The sequence below is a fragment of the Harpia harpyja genome, chromosome 9 (genome assembly GCF_026419915.1).
Source record: "Harpia harpyja isolate bHarHar1 chromosome 9, bHarHar1 primary haplotype, whole genome shotgun sequence".
Lineage (NCBI taxonomy): Eukaryota > Metazoa > Chordata > Aves > Accipitriformes > Accipitridae > Harpia > Harpia harpyja.
The window spans coordinates 4,639,544-4,664,260 of record NC_068948.1 but is presented as its reverse complement, the minus strand read 5'-3'; the positions used below and the strand labels follow the sequence as shown (position 1 = coordinate 4,664,260).

Sequence of the window (24,717 nt, the reverse complement as noted above, 5' to 3'; positions counted from 1 at the left end):
TGGTGCTTATGAGCTGTTTTCTTAGAAGTCTGGGTCTTGTTACGTATCTATCTCGGTGGGAACTTCACAAGCCAGCCTACTCTGGTTTCTGCCCTTTGGAGGTCAGTCTTTCATTACATAACACAACGGTACTGTTTACTGTTCCAACCAGAAGAAAAGCAAAGGTCTGAGACATTCTTAGCATCTGATGTTTGACTGACCTAAGGTTTTGGAAGTCCAATTGGCTGACTCTCTATTGCTTTACACCTTGTATGCATTTATACAACTGGTGCGTTTACACCAAAGCATAAGGCTATAAATCAGATCAGCTTTGATTCACTGGTATTTTCCTTGCACTTTGTAGAATTGTAAATTACTCTGCAGGATGACAAACACTGATCTGACTGTTAGATCATTATGTTATATAGCTGTATTATGAAGCAAAACCCATTCACAGATACTCATTCATTTGAGAGAGATGTCACTGGCCTAACACAATGGGCTTCTTTCAACCCTTCCCTTGTATTTCATTCTGTTATTTCTCCGTTAATAAATAAATAAAATCCCCCTTGGTTTATGGCTGTAAGAGATGAAAGAACTCTTTTTTTCATGTCAACATTGTGTAGTGCTGATGGAGTCTGGCAACAGTTGAATCCTGGCTCAGGCTTCTGTTCTGTTTTCCTTATTAGCATTTTGCTTGGCTGTCCCTGCCAAAGTCTCCTGGACATTTCTGAACTCCGTGAATTGTTGCAAATATTGCAACGTCCAAGTGTGAAATGAACTGCATGGAAACTCCTGGGAACCTGTTAACAGTGTATTAACAATAACCTCAAGTTCACAGGAAACAACAGGCACCTGTTCAATGGGGAACACGTTCTTGAATCGACACTCAATTATCACTGCATATTTTAGCATCATTTTTGCACCTTATCTAAGACCTACCATGAGCCTTGGAAGCCTGTTTACGAATTTAAAACCAGTCATCACAAACCAAGACAAAAATGAGAATATGAAGAACTGGAGTACACAATAACTTAGCATTTTAAAAGGATTCTAGAAAAACCTCAATTCTGGTTTCCTTGAATGTGAATTGAGATGACAATTTATATAAGCCTCTAAGGTATTATAATCATGTAAGAAAGATTTGCTTTTCAACAACAACAACAAAAAAACCAGCCACGAAATTAAACTGAACAAAGAAAGTGGTAAATAGTACAAGCCTTTCTTGTAAGAGTGGAATACCTTAAACATTTAATAATTATAGTCAATATTTTTAGTCTGTGAAGCTAAAACTTAACATCTAAAAGTATTTAGAGTGTTACATGTTTTAAACCATTACCTGCATTATAAATAAATTTGTATTATCAATAGCCTACTATAAAACTAAAAGACATCTATATTCATTTAGTGGCCCAGGAACGATGTGCAGCCCTAAAAAAAACCCAACCCAGCTCTTATTCCTATATACACTATGGCAGCTCTGAAGGAACACATTTTCTGGATTGCATTAATGCAGAACAACTCTCTCTCCTACTCTGGAGAAGTTCCATGCACTCATCAGGAGCTGACGCAAGGTCTGTGATTTGAGTGCTTTTATATATACCTTCACAAAATCCGTGCAGCCCCTGCAATCATCTTGTAAGGCAGTGTATTCTCCCTGTAAGAAGCCGTTCAAGAAGGCATTCTCAAACAGAAGAAGGAATTATGCTGAAATACAGTGGCCTCTCCAGCCTGCTCCCGTAAGGACAGACCAAAGTCTGTCAATGAATGACTCCCAGGAGACCGGTGGTGTGCTGCAACGGTGGACAAGTCTAGAGAGCGAACTCTTTATTAACAGCCGAGTAAATCAGTCAGCCAGAGGGTTGTTCATTCATTATAGTCCATGGGTTTGTCACTTGTGCAAGTCTTCTCTAGCTACGGATTAGTTTTTTCTTCCTGTCCACTTGATAGCTTTGCCACCCAAACTCAGCTGGCTTTTTCAGAGCTCATTTATACTTTTTAGAATTCCTCCAGCCTAATCCAAACTGTCTCTGAATAATGGTTAATGATTAATGTCCTATTAGCCATAGTCTTACTCCTGAATATTTAACTACTTTGACAGTAGGATGGTGTATTTCCATTTTATGATAATACTAGACAAATTTAACTTCTGAATTGAATCTAGAAGCTTCAAGATTGACATGTCTTTCTAGTCACAAACAGCTGTACTTAATCTTAAATCCTATCATTCAGGACTGGGACACAAAATTATTTCAAGTTATGAGCATTCCTAAGGATGGGGAGGTGAGAGAGATAATTTGCCACCACATGACTGAGTGAATAATATTGAATTCTTGATAGCTGAATTATTGTCTCTTGTATGCTACACAGAATAATTTGTGTCTGAAAATATTTTCCACTTACAGAGATTGCTCAAATAATAATTGACAGGTATGCACACACACCCCATATATAAACGTATATACACCATATATGTATGGTTTATTTCAAATTAGGCTTCTAAGAAACAAGCAGAAAAGCCAGATAATGGATCCAGGTAATTTGCCTTATAAACAGGCAGGTTAAATTATAAATATATGTTATTCTTTATCATGCCCCAAAATACAATTGAAAGTAACATCTGAGCTATTACTCAGGATGTTTTCTCCTATTCCAGAGAAAAACTGTATCATTGCATTAACAATGCAAGAAATGCTGAAACCGCACTTAAGTAAAGTCTGTCTTCCATCACAGCTAGAAACAACGTTCAGCAGGGAGCTGTTATGGCTATGAAACATGAGGATAATCTAGAAGAGTTCTCCTCTGCTGATGTCAGGCCTTAGGTATAGCCGTTGCACGTACAGGCATACATGTTCATATTCGAGAGAGAAGAAATCTTTTTTCCTGTGCTTCTAAGAGGGAGATTTTTTAATAAAATACTGCTTCATCTCTGTCAACTTAACGCTTACCCACATGTTACAGTGAATGTCTGCAGATACCACATTGTGTATAACATGATAAGAAATTCTGGCTGACACATATAATAAACCAGGAATAGTTTTGAGGACATGATTTTCATCTTGTAAGAGATGTAAGGCATTGTATTTGGGAGTGCAATTAGTCCTAGAACAGAGACATCTTTCCTTCAATAATGACTATCAATGTGTAATTTGGAATCTACGGACTAAAAATATATAGCTTGATCTTTAGAGTTATATTCATAAGGGACTTTTATTCTGCTGGGCATAGGAAAGACCTAGAAACACATATACCGGTAGACTGCACATTTTTCCTGATACATTCCTCTCTGATTTTTCTTCCCCTAATCTTCTTGGACTTCCCCCCCCTTCCCTAACAAGTGATACTCTAATAATTCTTTCCTGCTTTCTTCTTAGCATTTCAGATCCACGTTCCCTCCTGAATCTGAATTCAGTCAAGTCACACTGACACCAACACCAGATTTATGAGGGGAAAATGTGTTTGCTTTACTGCTAATTACCATTAGTTACCATTGTTTCCTGTGTTAAATAACTTGTATTATCATCCCTGCCTTGCTGCATGCTTGATCTCTTACCTCTATTACTCATCCTCTGTTAACTTCTATCTCCACCTCATTTCTGGGTTATATCTTTGATGGACCGAGTGATTATTTTTCAGCCAATGATCCAATTTACGCGCAAAGTAAAACATCCCCAAAATCATTCATGATTGCCTTCATTTCAAATAGCTTAATCTGTCACTTCCGGATGGTGTTTTCTAATGGAGCATCTCATTTTCTCCTTTCTCCTCACTTCTCTGCAGTCACACCAGTTGTAATCTAACAATGAATGAGATAGATTGATTAAATGGCTGAGTTACACATGAAACAGTCCCAACAAGAAAAACATTTAATGGTGGTTAAATATTATACTGTTGTATAAGCTACCTGAAAAATGAGCATGACTAACACAGCAGTCAGAGCCCTTTGAAAATGCCTTTCTGGGCAGAATTGTGCAGGTTTACTGACATATATTTTGTCATGCCAGCTCTAATTAAGCCTGTCTAATTACATCTCTTACAAGGGTTTCAGGTTGAGCATATAAATTCCTGAGGACATTATCTGCTGTAGGTGTATAAATGTCCTGTGGAATAGTAAGGAGGAAAGGTCTGTAGGGAAAGTTAATGCTTTTTATTAGACCATATGACATAATTGGGAAAACAGACAAGCTTTTGGACACACAGGACCCTTGCTAAATATCAATGAAGAATGATTTTACTGTATGTCCAAAAGAATGACCATTTTTTTCTTACTCACCTATCTCAGCTGGTCAGATAAAAGTATTATAAACCTTTCCTGTCTCATATCCTTCTATCTTTGAAACCATTGCTACATCTAAAGCATATCCAACGAAGAAAAGTAGCTATCTGATCAACACACTTCTCTTTGGTTGGGTCTGTTGGTGGCAAACTAAAAAGAAACTAAAGGAAGTTAAACAGCTTCTACTCACATATCGTGCCCTGGGAAATCTTTAATTCTTTTCTGCAGAATGGAATGGAACAGCTCCGGCAAGCAATGTCTCCCCCAAAATTTCCATAAATGGGTGATGAGGGCGCACTGCTGTGAAATGCTAGACATTAGGTGCTAAATGCTTATATAGTCCCAGGGAAAGAAAGAAATGCAGTGTTTATTTTCTTACTTTGAAGGACCCTCTCCTACATCCACTGGGTAACTTTTATACTGTTTGATCTATAGGTAGGTTATGAGGACACCTGCAATTCAGCTTTCGCTCAGCCTTGCCAAGAATGAAGGACTTCCAGGCGTGTCTTAAAAAAACCCAACCAAACAAACAAAAAAAATCCCCACAAACCAAAAAACTGTCAGTACTTGAGGAATTTTAACCTAGAAAGAGGTGGCAGCCATAGACTGCAGTACAGACTGCAGCAGTTGAGAAGTATCTGGCTTTACTTGCAAGTTTGGACTCGGGTATATAATTATCATGAAAATATGACATCACTTTCCATGGATCTGCACAAGATTATGGAGAATTATCCTCTATGGAACTCTACTTTTAAGTGCAAGTGGCATTGAGTTTGAGGTACAAATTATCAAGAATAAGCTTATAATATTTTATTTGTTATTGTTCACAGTAATGCTGCCACCAGGCTTCCCTGTGCATCTCACCAAGTCTAGAATTTTGATTTGCATTTATTTGATCAGTTGAAGTGGTCAAACCAGGCTTAAAAGTACAGTACTTAATAGAAGAAATATGGGGAGGAGGAACCAGGGTCCAAAATAAATTCCACTTTGCAAATTCACATGCTAATTTAAATTGGGGAAAAAGGCCATAACCATATTCTCAAGGGTTCAATTGGGAACAAGACTGGGCTGCAGGTAGAATTTAATTACCACATGGCTTTAAACAGTTATTGCTTGAAAGGCTGGTGCCAGAATCACAGTTAGGTTCCTACTTTATACTAAAAAAAAAAAAAAAACCCCAAACCTCGCCCCCCCAAAAAACCCCAAGAACACAAAAACCCCCCACCAAAACCCACACACAAAGGACTACAGTAATGTCTGTAAAGTGCATACATTTAGTGGCAAGAGGCTTTTGTTGTACATAGTTACTATAATTTAGTCTGTTTCATTACTTGAATGTAGCCATTGTAGCTGGTTCGCTGTGGACTTGGCTTTTGTAATTTAAATACCTTTGTGGGAACATTAATTTGTTGGGGAAAAATAGAGTATTTGCAAAATACACAGTATTCTGATCAAACTGATAAAAAAGCCAAAGCCTTCCAAGTTCTAATCGTATTCAACATTTGTGTTCTTTTGTTTTAAGTGTAGAAACATAACGAAATAATTCTATAACATAAAGCTTGATGAAAGTGGCAATTAAAAAGGAATCGATCTGATACATCCTGTTCTTCGCATTACCATGCTCTGTAAAATGTAAATCTCTATCTCCATCTCTACAGCTTTCGTTTCCCATCTTGATTAGGCAAATATTGAAAACAATAATCATTTTTCACTAAAGTGAGCCTTTAATATGGAGTAGAAAGAGTGCACTATGGATATTACATTTTCCACAGAAGACTGGCTTTCACATTAGTGTTTGCTATTAGCGTATTTCATGTCACTCCATCATACTGTCTTTCACTCAAATCCTACATTTGTTGGAGCAGATGGAAAGTTAGTTTAAATTAATTGAAAGCATGCTGTGCACAGCTTGTGGTACCAAGAACACGCAAAGAAGAAAGGAAGATACATCAATTTCCTTTCTAACATACCTATAACTGTGAAAAGAGATCTCTTAAGAAATCATCAAGATATTATGCTTCTTTTTTTTGAGAAAGCTATATTGCTTTGATTTTAACAAGAGGAGGAGGATGTAGTGAAATTGGCTGGATACACACCATTTGAAAACTAAATTCTGCCTGGGATGGATCGTAATAAAATTACACAGAGAAAGGTAGCACTTATTGTTCTGTTTCTGTAGTCTTATCTACAGTTCTTAGAAACATTGACAAGTTTGAAGGCTAATTACCTCCTCACCTATTTTAGTTAATACTAGCTCCTGTGTCTGGATCCTCAACTTTTCTTCTGTCATCACTGAAAATCCAGTTGTCTTCTCTGTTCTCTGAACCAACAGCCAAATATGTTGTTAATGCCTCCATCCTTTGTTTGAAACCAAGATGGGCAAACTCATCTGCTTCTTTACAGTGATCAGTACATGGCTATTCTTCAGTATCTTTACAGTTAAAACCAGCTTCAAAACTATCACAGTATAAATCATTTAATGAACAGTGGCTTTTTGACCAAGCAAGAATGGAAAGTTTTATTAATTGGGTCCTTCCCCCCCCCTTAACAAAATATTCTAACTTCTTTCATAGTAGTGTAAAAAGTGAGGGCAGGAGGGAAGTGGGAGGTAGTGGAAGGGGAAATGTTTCTAAGATGGATGGCATCTGTTTGGTTTGTATGCTATGTTCTGCTAAAAAGGCTGCCGTGGGGGCAGATGGAAGGAAGGCTTTGTATTTACATCCATGTGGCCCAGGCCGAGGTGAGACCCTCTGGCACAAATAGAAGTTGTTATGTCTTGTAAAGCAACTGAAAGCGCAGAAATCAATGCAGATGCTAGAGTAAAAGGTGGAAAAAACAGGCAGAAAACAAGAAACCTGCAACGCAGGTCTGTTGATCTTGGTAGGGAGCAGATGCAGAGTCAAGCTTTAGAAGTGATGGAAAGAAGAAAGCGCCATGTCCCGGAGGGACTTAAAGTAGAACATGCTGCAAACAAGAAATGCATTCAAATTTATTGGACTGAGAAAGACCTCAAGGGCCCTGCATGAAAATGGTGAGAGATCTGTCATTTCAATCTGTCTTGCTGAGTTTTCTCTGTTTCAAATGTTGCTCTGTTCTGGTTTGCATTCAGATAAAAGCTGGTTTTTGAGTTTTAGATCCTTTTGCTAACCTTGGTGTCTCTTTCTTACACATCTCATCTCTTTGGTGTCTCACCACTGGCCACAGATTCCTTTTCTTCTCCAAAAAGGTCAAAAGGGAAGAAGAGAGGGGAAAACATTTTTTACATTTGCTCTTTCAGTGTTGAAGAACTCCAGGGTTGAAGTGGAACAAAATTTAAAAAATACATTTGGGTTTTAGAAAAGTCAAAAATTTCTCTGGAAAAGTTCAAAGAAACCAAATACATCACACATTTTTGCCTAAATTAGTAAGGTTATTTTACTGTTACCTTTGGGGGAAATGTTATTTTATATTGAGGCATTTCTCCCCTCCCCATTCTGACTGTAAATATTGAACCTGTGTTGTTGTGGGCCTTATTTCTGCTAGTCGCTGCACACATTTGACCATCCCTACTCCTCGCAGATCAAATACAACTCTAGCAACTGCAAATGAAAAAGATAAAATAATGCAAACCTTTCCCAATCCTACCTGCCTGGCTTCATCTTTCTTCTTTCCAGAGAGCCTTCAGACTTTTCAGCTAAGCCTGTCTTCCTTTTTTCATGATCTGATGACATCACTTATCCTCCACAAATGTTTACTTCTTGTATTAGATATCCCTGAAATTCAACTGTACTTTTGTAAGACTTGATGATTTTTTTGCCTCATTTACTTTATTTCTTCCCCAACTTTTTCTATACCTCCTAGCTCTTCCCAAGACTTTATTTTAAATTCTTTCCTTCTTATTTTTATGCACTTTCAGTTTTGTCCTTTAAACCATGGTACCTGCAGAATTTTCTTTTCACTTTTTTTCTGCATTGTACAGATTCTTTATGACCACCTGAGCCAGCATTTCTTCCTCTGTTCTCTAAAGGCCTTATCCCAACCTGTATCACAAGTCTTTCCTTGTCCTATTTAATTCACAACAAAATTATGCTTCTTCCTGCACGCTGAACTTCTTGATTCATAAGCAAGTTGCATAAGCATAATGCAAGGAAAAATTTGGCTCCGAGATCATAACTTCTCTTGAGCACATGACAGGTGTCTTAGTTCATATTAATAAAGCTCTTTGGAAATTCAGAGGATTGTACAGGTAATCATTGTTTGATTAATAATTCACAACACCAACAGGACAGAAATGAAAATTGGAGAATGACAATCTCAAAGCAGCTGTATGCCTGTCAAATATGTAGATTTTTTACCCTTCTTCCTCTGTTTGGGCACTGCTTAACCCCATGCTGAGTTGCCTTTCTAGAACATAACCCCTACAACATTCATGAATAATTAGATAGTCATAAAGAAACAAGGAATGAGTGAGAATTAACTTCCCACCTCCTACTGTCACTTGAAGATTAATTTGCCTAAAAACTACTTAGCTGATATACCACAAGCACAGAACCCCAAATGAAAAAAAACAAAAACAAAAAAAACCAAAACCAAACCTTAAAACAGAATTTTCCATCTCTGAATCTATATACAAGAAAGCTTGATGCTTCTGGAAAAAGCTACTAGATTAAATCCCCAAAGTGTATTTTTCTGAAGAGTAAACGAAACCATGATGCAGCTGGGATGAAATCCTTCAGCTCTTTCACTGACATCTGCAAGAAGAAAAAACGTCATTACATGAAAATTCTTTCTGAAGATAAAAGTATAATCTAGTTTTAAGATTACAGGGGTTTAGATAGCTGCAGGCATGTGGAGCCATTTCACTGAGTTTGCCATTTAATGCCAGCCAGAGCTTAATAGCAGCCAAGTCATTAGTTAGCGCTAGTTATTAAGAAGAGTAAGTGAAGTCAGCAGCTGTATCACAGAGCCAATGACATAACTGGCACCTTAGTTTGGAGGCAATACTTTCCCCATCAGGGAGGAAAAATTAGGCAATAGGGCAGTTCCCTGCATAGAAGCATTTATTCCTAATGCTATGAACCAGTGCTGGGCGCAAATGCCAAACTTGCTGAAAGTTGAAAGGAAAAGAGGATGAGTAAAATCCAAAACACTAATTAGGAGAATAAGTGTTTTATGGCTGGCTGAGTTTTTAATAGTTATTGGAGGGTAAGCCAAGACTAACAATCTGAGATAGACTCTAGTTAAGTGGTGGTGAATGATTCTGACATTTCTCAAATCTCACCTAGGATATTCAGAGGTTAGCTGATGTTTAAGAAACTGCTTCCTAATACAGGAGCCACTTCAAGGAAGCAAAGAGAACACAGGCCCTTTTCAAGCTCAGGGATATGCAAAAAAGTCAACATTTCAATTTCTTCAGTGAACTCTTCCATATCAGCCTCATAAAAATATACTCTAAAGTAGGCCAATCAACTGTATAAAAATATTACAGCAATGTTGAGTATTAACTGGGAATAATTTTTTTTTTTTTTTAAATAGAGGAAGAGCGAAGTACATTTTCATACTAAGGTTTTGAATATAAATTCATCTTGTCAGATCTTTTTATAAGAAAACCCCTGTAATATCACTCCTGTATTGACTTAAATAACTAAAGTCAACCATCCACAAAAAAGGAAATTCAGATTTCCTTGAACGGTTCAAAAAGACAGGGAACCTAGCGCTTCCCTATGCACAGTGGTTGTCTTATGGTTAATTTTTTTTATTTTACACCCAATTTCTCTGTGTTTAAATAGAACTTAGTTCCTGTTATCTCTTTTCTTAGCAAAAGCACCTTTTTGTACCTGCTGTGCTTTTCCCCCACTAAATTATATCTACGTAGTAACTGAGTTCGTTGTCAGTCATCTTTACATGTTACTTAGCGCCTTTATTTCTCTCCAGTCCTCAAAAATCATTTTAGGGACTCTTTTTTTCTGCTGCTGTCTCTAAACCTGCCATAAACCTAAAGAAAAAATACAGACACCAGAACTAAAACAGGTTCTTTGGTATTAATCTCAGCAGTGTTGAATTCCAGAGAGAATCCAGCTCCATCCAAGGCAGAATTCCCCACTTCCAATTTTACAACAAAAATATGCAGCTATGCAAAGATGACTTTATTGTGGTCGAGTGCAGCCAAGCCTCCAAATTCAATAAAATTGAGAGTGTGTGACCACAACAAAAGAGAGGATGGGGAAGAGAAAACCTATGAGAGAACAAGCTTGGTATTAGCAGTTTAGATGTTTGCCATTGGTTTTATTTTTCTCTGGAGCTATTAGGAGAACATACAATGTATTTAGCTGCCTTTTGGTGAAATATCAACAGCTGGAAATGCAGGGAGTGAACCACCATCTTGCAGCCAGTTGGCACTCAACAGTTCATCGATGGTCCATGGAGTGAAATTTTGGAACCTCTATTCTGTACAATTGCTGTTATATATTAGCTCTACAGTAATATGAGGTCTTTTCAGCAGAAAAGAAGCTATCTGATGCGATTCAACATTACAACTATAGTAAGGTGAACGAGGAAAATTTATAAATGCTGCTGCCTTACCCAAAGAGATCAGAGGTTTCAAGTCCTGTCAAATTTTGCAGTTACCAGGGTAACAGGTTTGCATTTCTAATTGCCCCTGAGAGCCTGGGAGATTGTACAATATGCAATCATCTTCCACTATCTCCCTAAACCATCTAGTTCTGGATACACGCAACTGGTTGCATCTGTGAAATCAGTGGGATTTCCTGCCAAATATGGTAAGAATGTCATGTCAAATGTCCCTGAGTAAAGTTAAGAACAAATGTTCAATTAAATTGTGCATTAAGTCCTTCTCTTTTGATATCAGCCCTGCACAAATGATTCGCCTTTCTGTTTATTAAAAAAACACCAGAAGTTTTAGCATGCATCCCCTGTGTGCGTGGGGCTCAAACATTATGGCTTTGTCTGCATATTATGTTAATTGAATCTACCTCATCTTTATGAAATATACCACACACATCCAAGGAGAGGTGCCATTAGCAATTTTGAATTTGCTTTTTTTAAAAAAGAAAAAAAGAACAACGTAAAGGAGGAAAGACTGCTGTGAAACTGCCACTAATGAAACACAGGTGAGACTACTAGAATTGGAAGATATCACAAAAATATATTTACTTACTTCTTTGAAGGCAGTTACCTTCCTGGCTTTCCTCAAGAAAATTACAGCAACTTGCTATCAATGAGGTTGTTACATCTGAACAAGCTTGACAAAATAATGAGCAGAGATAAGCTTCTCCCTTTTCACAGATGAAGTTCTTTTCTCTCTTTTTTATTTTTTATTATTTTTTCCTCAAAAAGAAATTCAGAGAATCTAAAACATTTCCAGAGAACAGAATTCTGGAAAGGGAACGTGTTGCCTTGCAGATTCAATGCCACCCAGCTCAGCCTGTACCTAAGCATGAAAGAGATCTGGCTGACCAGTCAGTCCACAGCTGTCACTTGCCAGGACACCAAAACCTCAGGTGACCACATCATCATTGATGGTAAAATGGCATAATGAAAAGATAAAGAAAAGACTTACCATAAAAACAGGAACGTTAGAGACTACTCCTACATGTCATTGAATTTCTCCAAAGGTAGCGCATTCTTGAGGACTTTCACAAATATTCTCCATAGACATTTTCTCTCTTTGAACCTCTTGTACTTATCTTCCTGTAAACAGGTAGCTGAGTGTTACAAAGATCATCATACACAAAGGGTCATATTCTGGAAAAAATTCACCTCTTGCCCATTTTGTGTTTTGGTTCTGTCAGCTTTAAAAAGTACAAATAATAAAAAGGGAATGGTTATCGGAGCAATGAGCACTTCAGCTTGTTGGTAAAAACTAAATTTCATCTTCAAGCTGAAAAGTAAAGGGTACAAAACATGAGATCCTATGAATCACCTTTAGCTATTTTGGGAAGAAAAATAACAACAGGTGATTGGGCATCCAGTCAAAATAGCTTGAAACTGGAGTGCCAGATGCCTGTAGCATCTCACTCATAAATGACCTAAAAATCAAAACTTACCAGCAAAGAATAGTAGCTAATAGTTTAAGTATTTAAAATATCTAACCAGACTAAAGTCTGTCTACAGATCTGCCACCTGCAACTAACTTATTATTCAACATTATTCTAGTTTCATTATTAAATAGTTCCTTTTTTCTTAAAAGAAATCTCAAACAATTCATGCACAGAGAGGGGGGGAAGTAAAATTTTTTAATACATTATTCATTAGAAATTACTCTAACAGCTTTATATTCAGCCTAGTAGTATCTTTGCTTCAGGCAGAGATAACCTTCACCAAGTCTTTCCAAATTAGGTGTGATATAATACCTTCTCTGATATTGTCGATACAGTCCTGTACAGTACATGTAAATGAAAATGGTGCAGTGCTACACAAGGTACTATATAAAAATCCAACATAACGAAACAAGGCTAGAGCACTTATCTTCCAGGAACAGAGACTAATCTTTGGGGGAATTAGCTCAGGCCATTGCTGTCAGGGTGCTCTGCTGCTAAGTTACGTCAGTAACAATAATTCATTTTTTAATGGCTGGAGACCTACACTGTAATTCCGCACTAAAGTCTATCCTAAGATTTATCAAGGAAGTTTCAGTGTGTTGGAGCTATATATCTAGATGAGATCTAATCTTCATTAACTCTCAGGAGGCATAGCTGCAAGAGAGCATCGATGCTAAACCCTCAAAGCACTGCGCAGACTCACTACACGTGTTCACTTACCTTGCCCAGGGACCTGATCCTGCCACATATGTTGGTGCCTAACTTCCGACAACTGAGGAGAGACCTCAGAAGCTCGGTGGACATACTCAGGCCTTTCAGGGACAAGCTGTATCCCACTCCTGTCAGAAGACAGCTCATGGTTACAAAAGAACATTTTGGAAAAAAAAAAAAAAAAAAAAAAAAAAGAAAATATAACCTCTCTTTACTAAGATGCTCAGAAAAACCTCATAAACCCTAACTACTTCTAGGTGAGATTGTGCAAGCTTATTAAAAAGAGACGGTACATGTTTGCAGTAGCAGGAGATGTTAAAAAAGGACTCAGGAAGGCCCTCCTAGCTGTTATATTCAAAAACTTTCCATAGGCAAAAAGGAAAACCAGCTCATACAAGAATGCAAGAATTTATTGCTACTCCAAATAAAATCAAGCAAAAGACATTACTAGCCCAGTTAAAATGTCACCTGCACAACAAAACAAGTTGTTTGATTAAAGGACAAAGAATTAATAATGCAATTAAAACTGTACTATAGAGACTATGATACCTAATATCTGTCCCTATTATTTGAGGTTTCTCTCCCCGACGGGCCACCACCCATGGTTTCCTGGTGCTGTTAGCCATGCATGCCTCAGGGAAGAATTTGGGGTTGAGGCATGCTGGTAGCACTCCACGCTCCTGCCAGGAGATCAGTGTCGATGGTGCTGCTTTGGGGTTGGCTTATGGTAATTTTTATTTTGTTGCCTGTCAACATTTTTCTTTCCTGATGGTCAGCAATTTCACGTTATACTACAATTTTTTGCTCAGTGGAGGCTCTTTGCTAGGCTTTTGCCACGTATTTATCACTCAACATTACCAGATATGCTGTAGGTAGGCATTAGATCGCAAAATTCAATGAAACAAGTCCAAATAACTGCAAGGATGAAGGTTAGTGAACGAGACCCATCATTAAGCAATAACCACATAACCTTTTTTTTTTTTGTTACTAGTCTTAGCTACCCAACTACTCTGCAGCTAAGGCAAGAGGAGTCAAGAAAATTCCTTGGGCTGAAATGAAGCAATGTGGCATATGATCTGTCACTACCAATGATAACACCGTATATAATAGGCTACAAGGATACACAGCACGGTGCTACCAGCCTCTTTGGTTTGTTTTGTCTGTCTAGATCTGAGACTACAAGGCCTAGTGTCACCCTTCCTGGCAGTTCTATACATGGATTTGGCCTCAGCAACAGGTCTGCAAAAGACTGAAAGTCAGGGGCGTCTGTCACTGCAGTCTCTGACTAACAAAACCGAACTGCAGATTGCAAACAGCCTAACCCACCTAATTTTACATACAGTCTCTTATTGTAGGCATGCTAATGACAAAACAGTCTTTCCAATTTTAATAATGCCATTTTGACATTCTTACCTGACTCAGATAGGGGAAGCCTGAGGATAACTTTATCACAAAGTAGCAGATGGCAGTTAACGATGGGGATCAGACTCTGGGTTCAGGGTGAATAAAACGTGGTATTTCCTAGCAGTGATTAATGAGGTAAAATGCATCTAATTTGGAGATGCTGCAAACAAGAGTGGTTAAAATTCTAGCCTGACAGAGGGTAAGCACCACTGCCAGCAGTCTGGTCTCTACCTCCAAAATTCTGCAAGGCCTTGAAAAAGGACGAACTGTTGCGTCTGGAGGGACCAAGGTGACTGCTTACTTATTTCTACATTTGGCCACATAACTTACTATGCATGCTATTATCCCCTACAGTTACACATTTTACACATGTTGATGCGTGCATTAGTCTGGTTTCATTTATTGAAGGATGTATAATTGCAGGCAGAAATGGTATTTTTAGCATTTACCTGCCAGCACTTAAACACTTAAGCCACAGAATCTCACAACTTGCTCAATGTGTTAGCACTGTTTTCCAGTGAACGTGGATAATAAATGGAGAGCTGTTGTTAGAAGCTTTTCTATGCCTCTGTTCCCTTGCAGAAAAATATCTGAGAGGCTTTCAGCCCAGCTTAACTTCAGACAACTAAAAACCAAGAGTTGAATCTAAGCTAATTATCTAGCCTGCCTTTGCAGTCAGTGTGAGTCACTTCATCTAATTTATTTTAGGATAGGACAAACTGCCCTTTGCAGTGGCCAGTTTCTTACTGTTGACTATATTAGACTAGCTGCCCAGCTTATTGATGGCTATAGCAAAAATATTTCCAGAAGAAATGCATCCTACCACTGCAAAATATTAGATCATTGCTTTCTGCATCCATTACCACCCACTGCAATGTGGGAAATCTCTTTAGCATTGTCTATATACTTTGTGGAGAGACTTCAATGTACCATCTAACCTCTTGTGTTAATGTTGGCCACCAAACGCTATACCCTTAAGGATACCAGTTGGAATATTATCTACCTAGCTGGGAATCACAAGTGAACCAGACCCCAATTCTGCTGGTGTAAATAATAGCTGCCCTGCCACTCAGCCAGTGGGAAGATAGAAGGGCAGGAAAACCTAAGCGTTATCACAGCCAAACCAGACACAATTACATGCGAGGTACAAAAATAATCATAGCTAAGTTACAATTCAAGGGACAAAAGAAACCAACATCAATGCTGTAAAACGAGATTGAAAAACATCTGAAATATTTGTGGCTCTTGATTTCCTTGAATATCTTGAGAGGCCTCATGCCAGTTACCTCATCTAATCTAATCTGTCCAATAATATGCTTGTCATCATACCTCCTCACTGTTCTGTTTGTCTCCTTCACTAAAAAAAGAAAGCACTAAATTTTACTGCCCTTTTTCAATGCGTAGCCCAATGTCTTGTGTTTGGGCAAGATTATCAGGCAGATAATGCTTTTCAGAAGACTTTGATTTTTCAGTATAGTGTTCTGGAGTAAAGGAAAGCTCCTCTGGTGTCTCCCAAAAGTAGCAAAGAGTTACCTCATGCTTCTGCCAGGCTGACCCCAGAGTTTACCACAGCCCGCTGAATAACCTTGTTGGGCCCTGCACTAACAGCAATTTAGATAATCCACACTAATAGCTCACACCTGGAAAACTCCGCCATCCTCCATGTTTCTTTTTGTTACATCACTGTGCACAATTTTGATGGGAAAACATCCTCTTTCCACTAAGCATTTATGCATATTGACAGGTGTATGGTTTTTAAGATAACAGCTATGGTCTGTGTTTACTTTCTAGAAAACTTCAAGACAAAATTCTTTGTTCCTATCTCTCTGGCTTTGAAATTGGAGATGCCCAGCAAAAAGCCCATCTGCTTCAAAGCTTCGCTTGGTGTCTCAGTACCAATGCCTGCAGCTGGTGATGGTACATAGCTAACATGCTCAAATTTCTTCCAAACTTGCAATTATTTTGCTGTTAGAGCATTCGAAAGCCGGAGAACTGACGTCTTCATTTTATTCATCTATTGTTGTGAGACGGATACTGCTTTTGCTCCCCTTAATGTAATATGATGCAACTGTTAAGTACATTTTAAAACCTAACAATGTTTCTTTGAATCCTCTTGCAGAAGCAGTGTTTTCTGTATGTTTATTCCAATTTCTTTATAGGATACTTGTTATGCACGACTGATTAATGGCCCCAAGCTATACTCAACCTGCTACCCACAGTAAATTGTTCTTTGTGTTGTCTGTGTCATTTTCTTTAAAATATCAAGCTGTTTTATAATTAAAGAGTCCCTTGAAGGTCTTGTTTCAATAAACAATCATTTCTTCCACTGTGTGAAGTTCTTGTGCTAATAAACAATTTAACAGCATATGTTATTTTTCTTGTCTACAGAACTAACCTTTTATGGAAGACCCACTAAGGCAAAACTTGAAATGTGATGCTGACTATATGTACAGATTCAAAACTTCAGGATGTGTTGTGTAGCTCAGTACTAGATCTGTTCTTAATCTGCATATTATGTGAGTTATAGAAGATTAATTCCTCACAGTAGTTTTTAGACGCTTTCATATGTCACCCAGAAGATGGCTGAAGAGTTACTTATCTCCAGCAGCTTTATCCTTAATTACCTTTCTCTCTGATAATTCCAAATTTGGGATTCAATGCACAGTGAAAATCTCCTGTATTAATTAGAGGTTGCAACTTTGTTATACAATGTGTTTTCTATGATAAACGGCTTTTCCTTGAATACTGAATGTTTTGTGAAAATGGCAACATCTTTGATAGTTTTGCAGTGCTGCCAGAAACTTTTGCCAGATTTTTAACATTGCAGAATACAGTACAGTGACATTAGGGCTTATACATGAGTATGCGTGTATTTTTTCAGTCACTGATAACATTGATTATCATTTCATTTTTCTGGGAAAAAAAAAAAAATGGGTAATTAAGGTGGTTTTTTCATTTTTAATGCAATCTAATAAAAGTGTTTGGTTAAAGTAATAAAAGTTAACAAAAATTTGTGCAAAATTAGGAAATCAGATGAATTTCAGATCCTACAACAGTGTCTATGAAAGAGTTTTTTAATCACTGTTTTAATGAGCTATACTTTGGCAGCAAGTTTAAATTTCTAAATATTTTATCATAACAGTTCTTTGATTTCAGTGTGTTTGAATACCGGGATGTCTTATTTTTCTTTTCAGATGCTACTTTCAGTACAAATGTAGACAGATTCTTTAGCTGCTATAGGATGTCATAGTTCTTCTGAAACATTGGAGGTATAGCAATTTACGTTAGATATGAAATTGCCCCAGACATCAGTTTTTTCACATTTAAGAGCTTTCTCTAAGAAAAATATATTAGATATTACAATCCTCACATCAGTATTTTTTCAAATTACCTTGGATGCTTACTTGTCTTCACCTATAAATGCCACACACTTCCTATTTTCTACTAGTAACTACACTCTTTGTTGATGTAATTCTCTGTTATAAAATTCTGCTCTTGCTACATTTTCACTTTCTTCTATTACGTTAATCAACCTACAAATCTGTGGCCTGCTTCAATATAAATATACGTGTGACAAATTGTTGAGTTTCACGTGTATGCTTTCCAGATGCATCAAAGAGATAACGTAGAACTATGTTTATATTACTCAGTGTTAAAAAATATCCTTCAAGGACCACATACAAATGCTGCATCACCTGCAAGAATATTTTGTTTGTTTCATCTTCCTCTGCCTTCAGAACTCTGATTTTTATAGTGACATGTTGGCTTTTCATTTGTCCACCATCCTCCAGTTTGGTATAGTCAGATAGACGGGTGGGTTTTTTAAACTGTTGATTCCACTTGAGAGCTGCCTTCTAGCAGTCCCTGCGGAGCACCCTCATATTGAGATTCACCACTTTAGAGAATCCTGCCACCCCTGGTTCAAGTTCCTAATAAAGTAAAAACGTTCTCACAAACAGCCTGAAGGCTTTCTGCAATGTCTTTGAGATGAGAATTAAGAGGGTGATGAGAATTAGCTTGCCCGAAGCCCCGTGATAATGTTGCCTAGTGACACAGGTACTGTGCAGAGTATAACTGTGTAAAAGGGCAGACCATGCCTCGGTGCTGGCAAATCCTGCCCCTGCTCCAGATTTCGGTTACTTCATTTTATTCTCCCCTCACTTCAAACTCATTACACAGATATGCTGATAAATTTGCACTTAATTTCCTTAAAAGCTTGTCCATTCAGTTCTCTGGCCTTTTTTATTATAGCTTGTTTTTGTTGATGATAGAGCAACCTTTTCATAAATTCCCTAGTCTATCACCAGCATCTGAAAGCATATGCAATACTATAATATACTCCTCTCTGATCATCTGGTATATATTTTAGCAGCTGTTGAACACATCCAATAGGATAATGGCTTTTTGTTTTTTCCCTCCCAGGAGTTACATAATGATATTTCTCCTCTCCGTACCTTCAATGACATCCAGTTTTCACTGTATTTCTGTGTCATGTGCAACTTTCATCTTTTTTTTTGTGAACCAGATCACATTAGAATTTTTATTCATTTTCTCTCTCCACCCAGGTGACACTATAGCACTTCCCCCAAGGGTACGAGTTGCTCCAGCTACACGAAAACCTTTGGCACTACCCCATTATTCAATAACCAGACCTCATTCCTTCAGGTATTTTTGTCTTTACAGCCATAATCTCATAATTCATATCTATGCCCATAATGTGACATTCTGTCATCAATCCTTTATCTTCTCCTCTTTGATTTGCAGGTTGGTTCCCTGCTTTGTTTTTCACCAGAGGGATTTAGCAGAATAAGACATGTACAAAGAAGGGCACCTAGTACAGAGGCACGGATCGTCTTCTGTACTGACAACGGTTAAATAAGGGAGGGCTCTACAATTTAGTAATAAAGGATGTGTGACAGGAGTACGCAGAAATGCAGGTGGTTCAGGAAAGTTGAATGCAAAACAATTGCCCTTTCTGGGACCCCAAGGAGCAGAGGGAACCCAAATAAACACGCTGCTCAGGCCCCAAACATCACCCTGCCCTGGGCAGCGGGCCCCCGCTGCTGGGGAAGAGCCACTCATTGCATGGCTGTGCAGGCAGAGCACACCTTGGACTAGATATCAGTCTCTGATTTGGCCCAGCAGCACCTCCAGCCTCTCCCTTTTGTGTGGCAAGTGACACGCTTCCACCTTTGCATTTTTTACTTTACAGCCCTGCTCTACCTAGAAAGGAACAGCCCTTCTTGCAGACCCTAGCACCAATCCCCAGTGGGAGGTTGTTGTTTGGGGCTTCATTTCTATGACTTGTGACCTGCCTTCAACTCTGCCTGGTGCCCTGCTCTATCCACCAGATAACTTATTCCTAAACATACAGACTTTTGGCATGACGTCTGTCCTTCCTGTGCTCATCTCAGATTAGCCACCTTTCCTAAAAATTCGCCATAACCACTCCTGCTCTTTCAGTGGGGTTCATCCCTGCCAAACACAAAAGGGCATGTTATTAGCCTGACAAAAATGTCTCTGCCAATAACCCAAAAGCATCATGCAAATGCCAGAGCGGAGTTCAGGCATTGCAGGTCTCCAAAGCTGCTTGAGCATCTCTTGTTAGAAGATGTATGATGCATATTTCAAAAGTAAATCTGGGAGGATGCTCTTAGATGGTCCTCTACACTGCTTACAGTAAAATCATGTGATGTCATTAAGTAGAAGAACAGAAACACTTGACATAACTAAATTTACCCCTTCTGCATTCAAACAGAAATCAATAGCAGACCATAGATGAGAGAATAAGTGGATAATTTATATATATACATTACTCTCCTCTTCCAAAATCCTTTTGAAGGTTACCCTTTTTCTTTTTAATAGGGATTTTTTAAAACGTACAGCATATTCCCTCTAAACCATAGTGAACAAGTGGCCTTCAACTGATAAATGCACTGTACTGTAAGTGAAAAAAGGGAGAATAGCAAAGGTCTTAGAATTCTTAACAACTATTAAAAAAAAACCAAACCACCACAACAGCTATGTTTTAGAAGAATGAGTCTGTCTACTGCGCCCACATGAAACAGGTTGGAAAATAGGAAGCAGCTATTTACTTCATTTTGTCTAGAAAATGGGTCATTAAACAAAAAAGACAAATCAAAACAAAACCCATCCAAACCAGCAGTTTAGCGTTCTTAGTGTAAGAACAAAGCAGAATTTCAGTGGTGAATCCACTAGAATGCATTTGGGTTACAAATACACCAGTTACAGAATAACTTTCTTCCTCAGAAGCACAGAGAGCCAAATCACTTATCACAAAGTGTTATATTACATAAGAGATGAGGACTTAAAAACCTAGCTTTTTCTGGTCTCTGGTCTGATGCCGAGTACATTGGCAGCCATCTTCCAGCCAGAATATTAGAGGAGATTTGTAACAACATACTGCCAAAGAAGGGTTGTACCAGCTGTCCAGTGCTAAGCTGCAATGAATTTTTCTTTCAGCGACTAAACTACAATTCAGGAACATTGGGATCTCACGTGCAGTCACTGCCATGAACTATGGCCAGTATCCCAAGTAAAATCTATTGCTACATAGGTTGGAGGCTTAGCACTATCATAAGCAACTATCACATTTTGGTGAGTGTATATATATATATATATATACACGCACATATTTATTTATTTATAAAATACACATATATACAGGCATATGCAACATACCTTGATGTCCTGGCAGAAGGAAATCCCAATGTTAGTATTTTTTAGCAACTTCATGCAGTAAAACTTCCTTTTTCTGTTTAAGACAAAAAAGGGGGAGAGACAGTAAGACTTTAAGCTAAAAATGACCTAAAAACACATCAGTGATTTAAATCAAGAGATCCACTTCTTATTACTCTTTGACACTGTAGGTCTTTTTTTTCTTTCTCACCCCTCCCTTTTATTTTTCACCTTTGTTCTCAGTTTCTTTGTTCTCTTCTAATTATAATCCTGCTAAGCCTGGACATCTCTGTCTATTCTGCTCCAGTCATTCCTTGAATACTAACTAGGAAAAGAGAGCAAGCAGTTTCTTCTGTATGCTCTCAAATGCTAATATCAGAGAAGTGCTGAATCAAATGCCAGTCATGCCACAGCAGTAACTCTAAGCCAAAATGGGATGATTAACTCTGTTCCCATAAGCAGGCTTGCTTTCAAAGAAGAGGGGAGGCCCCAGAAGAATAAGAAGGGCAAATACCATACCTAACTTCACAAAGAGGTGGAAAGGAAGATACAGACAACTGGAGACAAGCTAGTTTAACTTCGGTGCCCAGAAAAATAGTAGAACAAATTATTAGAGAATTAATTTGTCAGTGCCTGGGGAATAAATAATTGACAAGAGATGGCTGACATTTTTCAAGAACCTATCATGTCAAACTTGTCTGGTTTCCATCTCTGGCAAGGTAAGTTGCCTAATGGATAGAGCGGTAGATGTCATACATCTTAAATTTAGTAAGGCTTCTGATTAATAGTTCCTACGCAGCACCATAGATTGTAGCTGTTGTTGAAGGGTTTATGCTGCAGATACTGCTTGATGTCCACCCGGACATGCCACTGTCTGGCATTCAGGTGCCACCTTCACCAGGTGCCCGCAAGTAGAGCTCCTCAGGGAAGAGTGCTTCAGGGGAAGACACAGAGCACCGAACTCGTCTGGTGGGCCATGGACAGCCCATGTGCATTTTCCCATCCAGCATTCAGTTACGGTAAGAAGGGAGGACATTAGCTGAATAAACCTGCTCCAAGTGCAGTCATATGTTAAGTGGGCCATAAAGGGCTTGTCTGGGCATAAACTGTAAAAATGACACCAAGTTAGGTAACTAATAAGCACTTTGGAAAAAAGGGTTATCAGTGAGCTAATAAAACACAGAAATACTCCAAAGTTTATCAAATTTGGTAAAAAGACAAATGCAAATGGCTTCATTTGGGAAGGAAAATTCAAACACACAAATACAACATGAAGAGAAGTTGAGTAGGCAGGAGAGACGGAGAGAAGGATGACAGAGGAGCCACAAACAGAACAAATTCATATTGTGCTGTAATTTTTACTTCTCAGGTCAATGGTCTGACAGCATCTGGAACCACACTCATTTCCTACATACCCCTACTCCTCCAGCCCAGGATCACAACTTTTACTTATGGATCATTTACTGATGAAAACGTAATTGCTGGCTGCCAGGATGTGATCACAGATGAACAGTAATTTTAAGAAACTGGAGTTTGGGACTTACTTTCCTGCAGAAACAGCAATAGGGAATTTGGCACCTTAGCCCTCAGTTGCTCCTATTTAATGAAACACTTTTCCTGCGATCCCAGGAAAAAGGGGTTTTGCTTTTGTGATAATTGGAACATCTACTACAGAGGCTTTGGAGAAATCGATTCAAAATTAATAAATAGTTTAATTAGTTTGCTTAGTTAGGTATAACATGTTGAATGTTATGCCATAAGTACCACCTCAGTACTCTAACATAAGTTTTCCTACTGTTGTTTTATAGTGGATTATAAACTACTTGAGGCAGGGCCCAACTCATGATCTTATATTGCTATGTCTATCACTGTGGAACACTGTCCATGGCTAGCACATTAAGTTGCTACTCCAATACAAACAATAAAATAACCATAATAATTTGTCTACCAAAATGCTCTCAGCTGTTAGAGAGAAGAGCTGATACAACACAACACTGATGAAACTAAATGAGACATTTTTGTAATCACCTTGCTTCTATAACTCTTACAGATTAAGCTCGGTACTGCTGTACTTAATTCCCAACGCTGAAAGGAAAAACTAAAATCCCAAATATTGCTGTCACTGAAACAAAACAAATCACTCAATCAATCTTATTAAAGTTCTTCAAACTATTCCCAAAGTTAAACTGAGTAGGGCTGTTGTGCTGAGAGAGGAATTTGACCCACAGCACGGTATGATGCCAGCATATTTATACATTCATTTCCAGAGCGTAGCAGGTTTTGTGATTTGTAAGCTTTTTATTCCCCATAAAGATGCAACTTAACGTGCCTCTGTAATGCTTTTCACTTAACTTATACTGAGATAGCTCGGAGTGTATCTAAAATGTTACATAATCATTTCCAAGTTCTTATTCTGTTCCCTCCTCTTGGCATTTAGCAAATGGTATTTTTGTGCATGTAAGTCACGTTCTTCCCAACTACAGAGTCTTTTCACAAAAATCAAATTAATCTCATACAAAAATCAGATTCTTTGTATGAATATGTCTGATTTCATTGAATTTTTTTGTCGCTTTATACTCGCAGGGCAAGCCAGTGAATTATAACTGAAATGTCAAATGAAATGTATGGCAAAGCGATTAAGAAGAAACTTTTAGCATTTGTTACAGATTAATATGTTAATTACAGCACGTATTGTGGAAAAAGATTAAGTATCACCAAAGTAAATTTATTTTTAACCAGCTTTATTCCTCACACTTCATAAATTAACCAGCAGAATACGTAATGGAGAAGAATTCAGACACTGAGATTGCTAGAAATTATGCAAAACTCCAAAGCATACAAGGTTGCAATACAGATAACGTCTTTGCTTTAAAATAAGCACTTCGTCAAAGAGAATTACGCTTCCTCTGAAATACCTATTTTCATAGACTGTTTGCAGGTATCTCTAAAACACTTTGCCACAATGACTATGCCAAAACCGATCGATATTTTAAACTCTATTTTTGTCATGTAACATATTAAGAAAGACTAAATGTTGATTCTAAGCATAACAATACAAACGCCCATCTGACATTAAAAAATTGGTGAGAGAAATAGCTGCACTTGTAGAAATAACAAAAGACTACAATAAAATGCAACACCGAATCTTTAAACAGAACAGCATATGCTGTGAGATGTTGATGGCTGCATGAACTTCTCATTCATTCTTGAGTTTGTATCTACATGCAAGCTGAAAAAACCCTCCAGAGTCTAAAACAATAGCCATAATGAAGACTTTGGGGGTTCTGCCCTGGATTTCAGAAAAAAAGCAGGGGTTTGAGCTATTTTCAGAAAGTTATATGGATTCAATGGCCACTAAAGTCAGCAGAAGTTTCTCCTTTAATTTCAGTGAGTTTGGAGATAGGCTTATGCACAACATGGGGTGGGAACCATTCGCAGCCCAAAGTCTGATCCTCTTCAAAAGCACAGCTTTTGCGTACCTCTGTACAGCTTGTCTACTGCATCATCAAAACACAATCTTCATGCTGACATGCTCCTTGGAACAAACCGGTAGAGATATGGGAAATAAAATCACTGTGTAATTTGTAGAGCAACTAATGTAATTTACAT

General features: G+C 38.1%; 1 protein-coding gene across 1 annotated transcript in view; it reads left to right on the top strand.

Moving 5' to 3' along the window:
• CDH13 (cadherin 13) overlaps positions 1-16,320 on the top strand; it is a 541,021-nt gene extending 524,701 nt beyond the window's left edge. Inside the window, exon 14 of the mRNA XM_052797009.1 lies at positions 16,201-16,320. Coding sequence (XP_052652969.1) covers positions 16,201-16,202 — 2 coding nt within the window. The 3' untranslated portion in view covers positions 16,203-16,320. The remainder of the gene's footprint in view (positions 1-16,200) is intronic.
• The last annotated feature ends 8,397 nt before the right edge of the window (positions 16,321-24,717 follow it).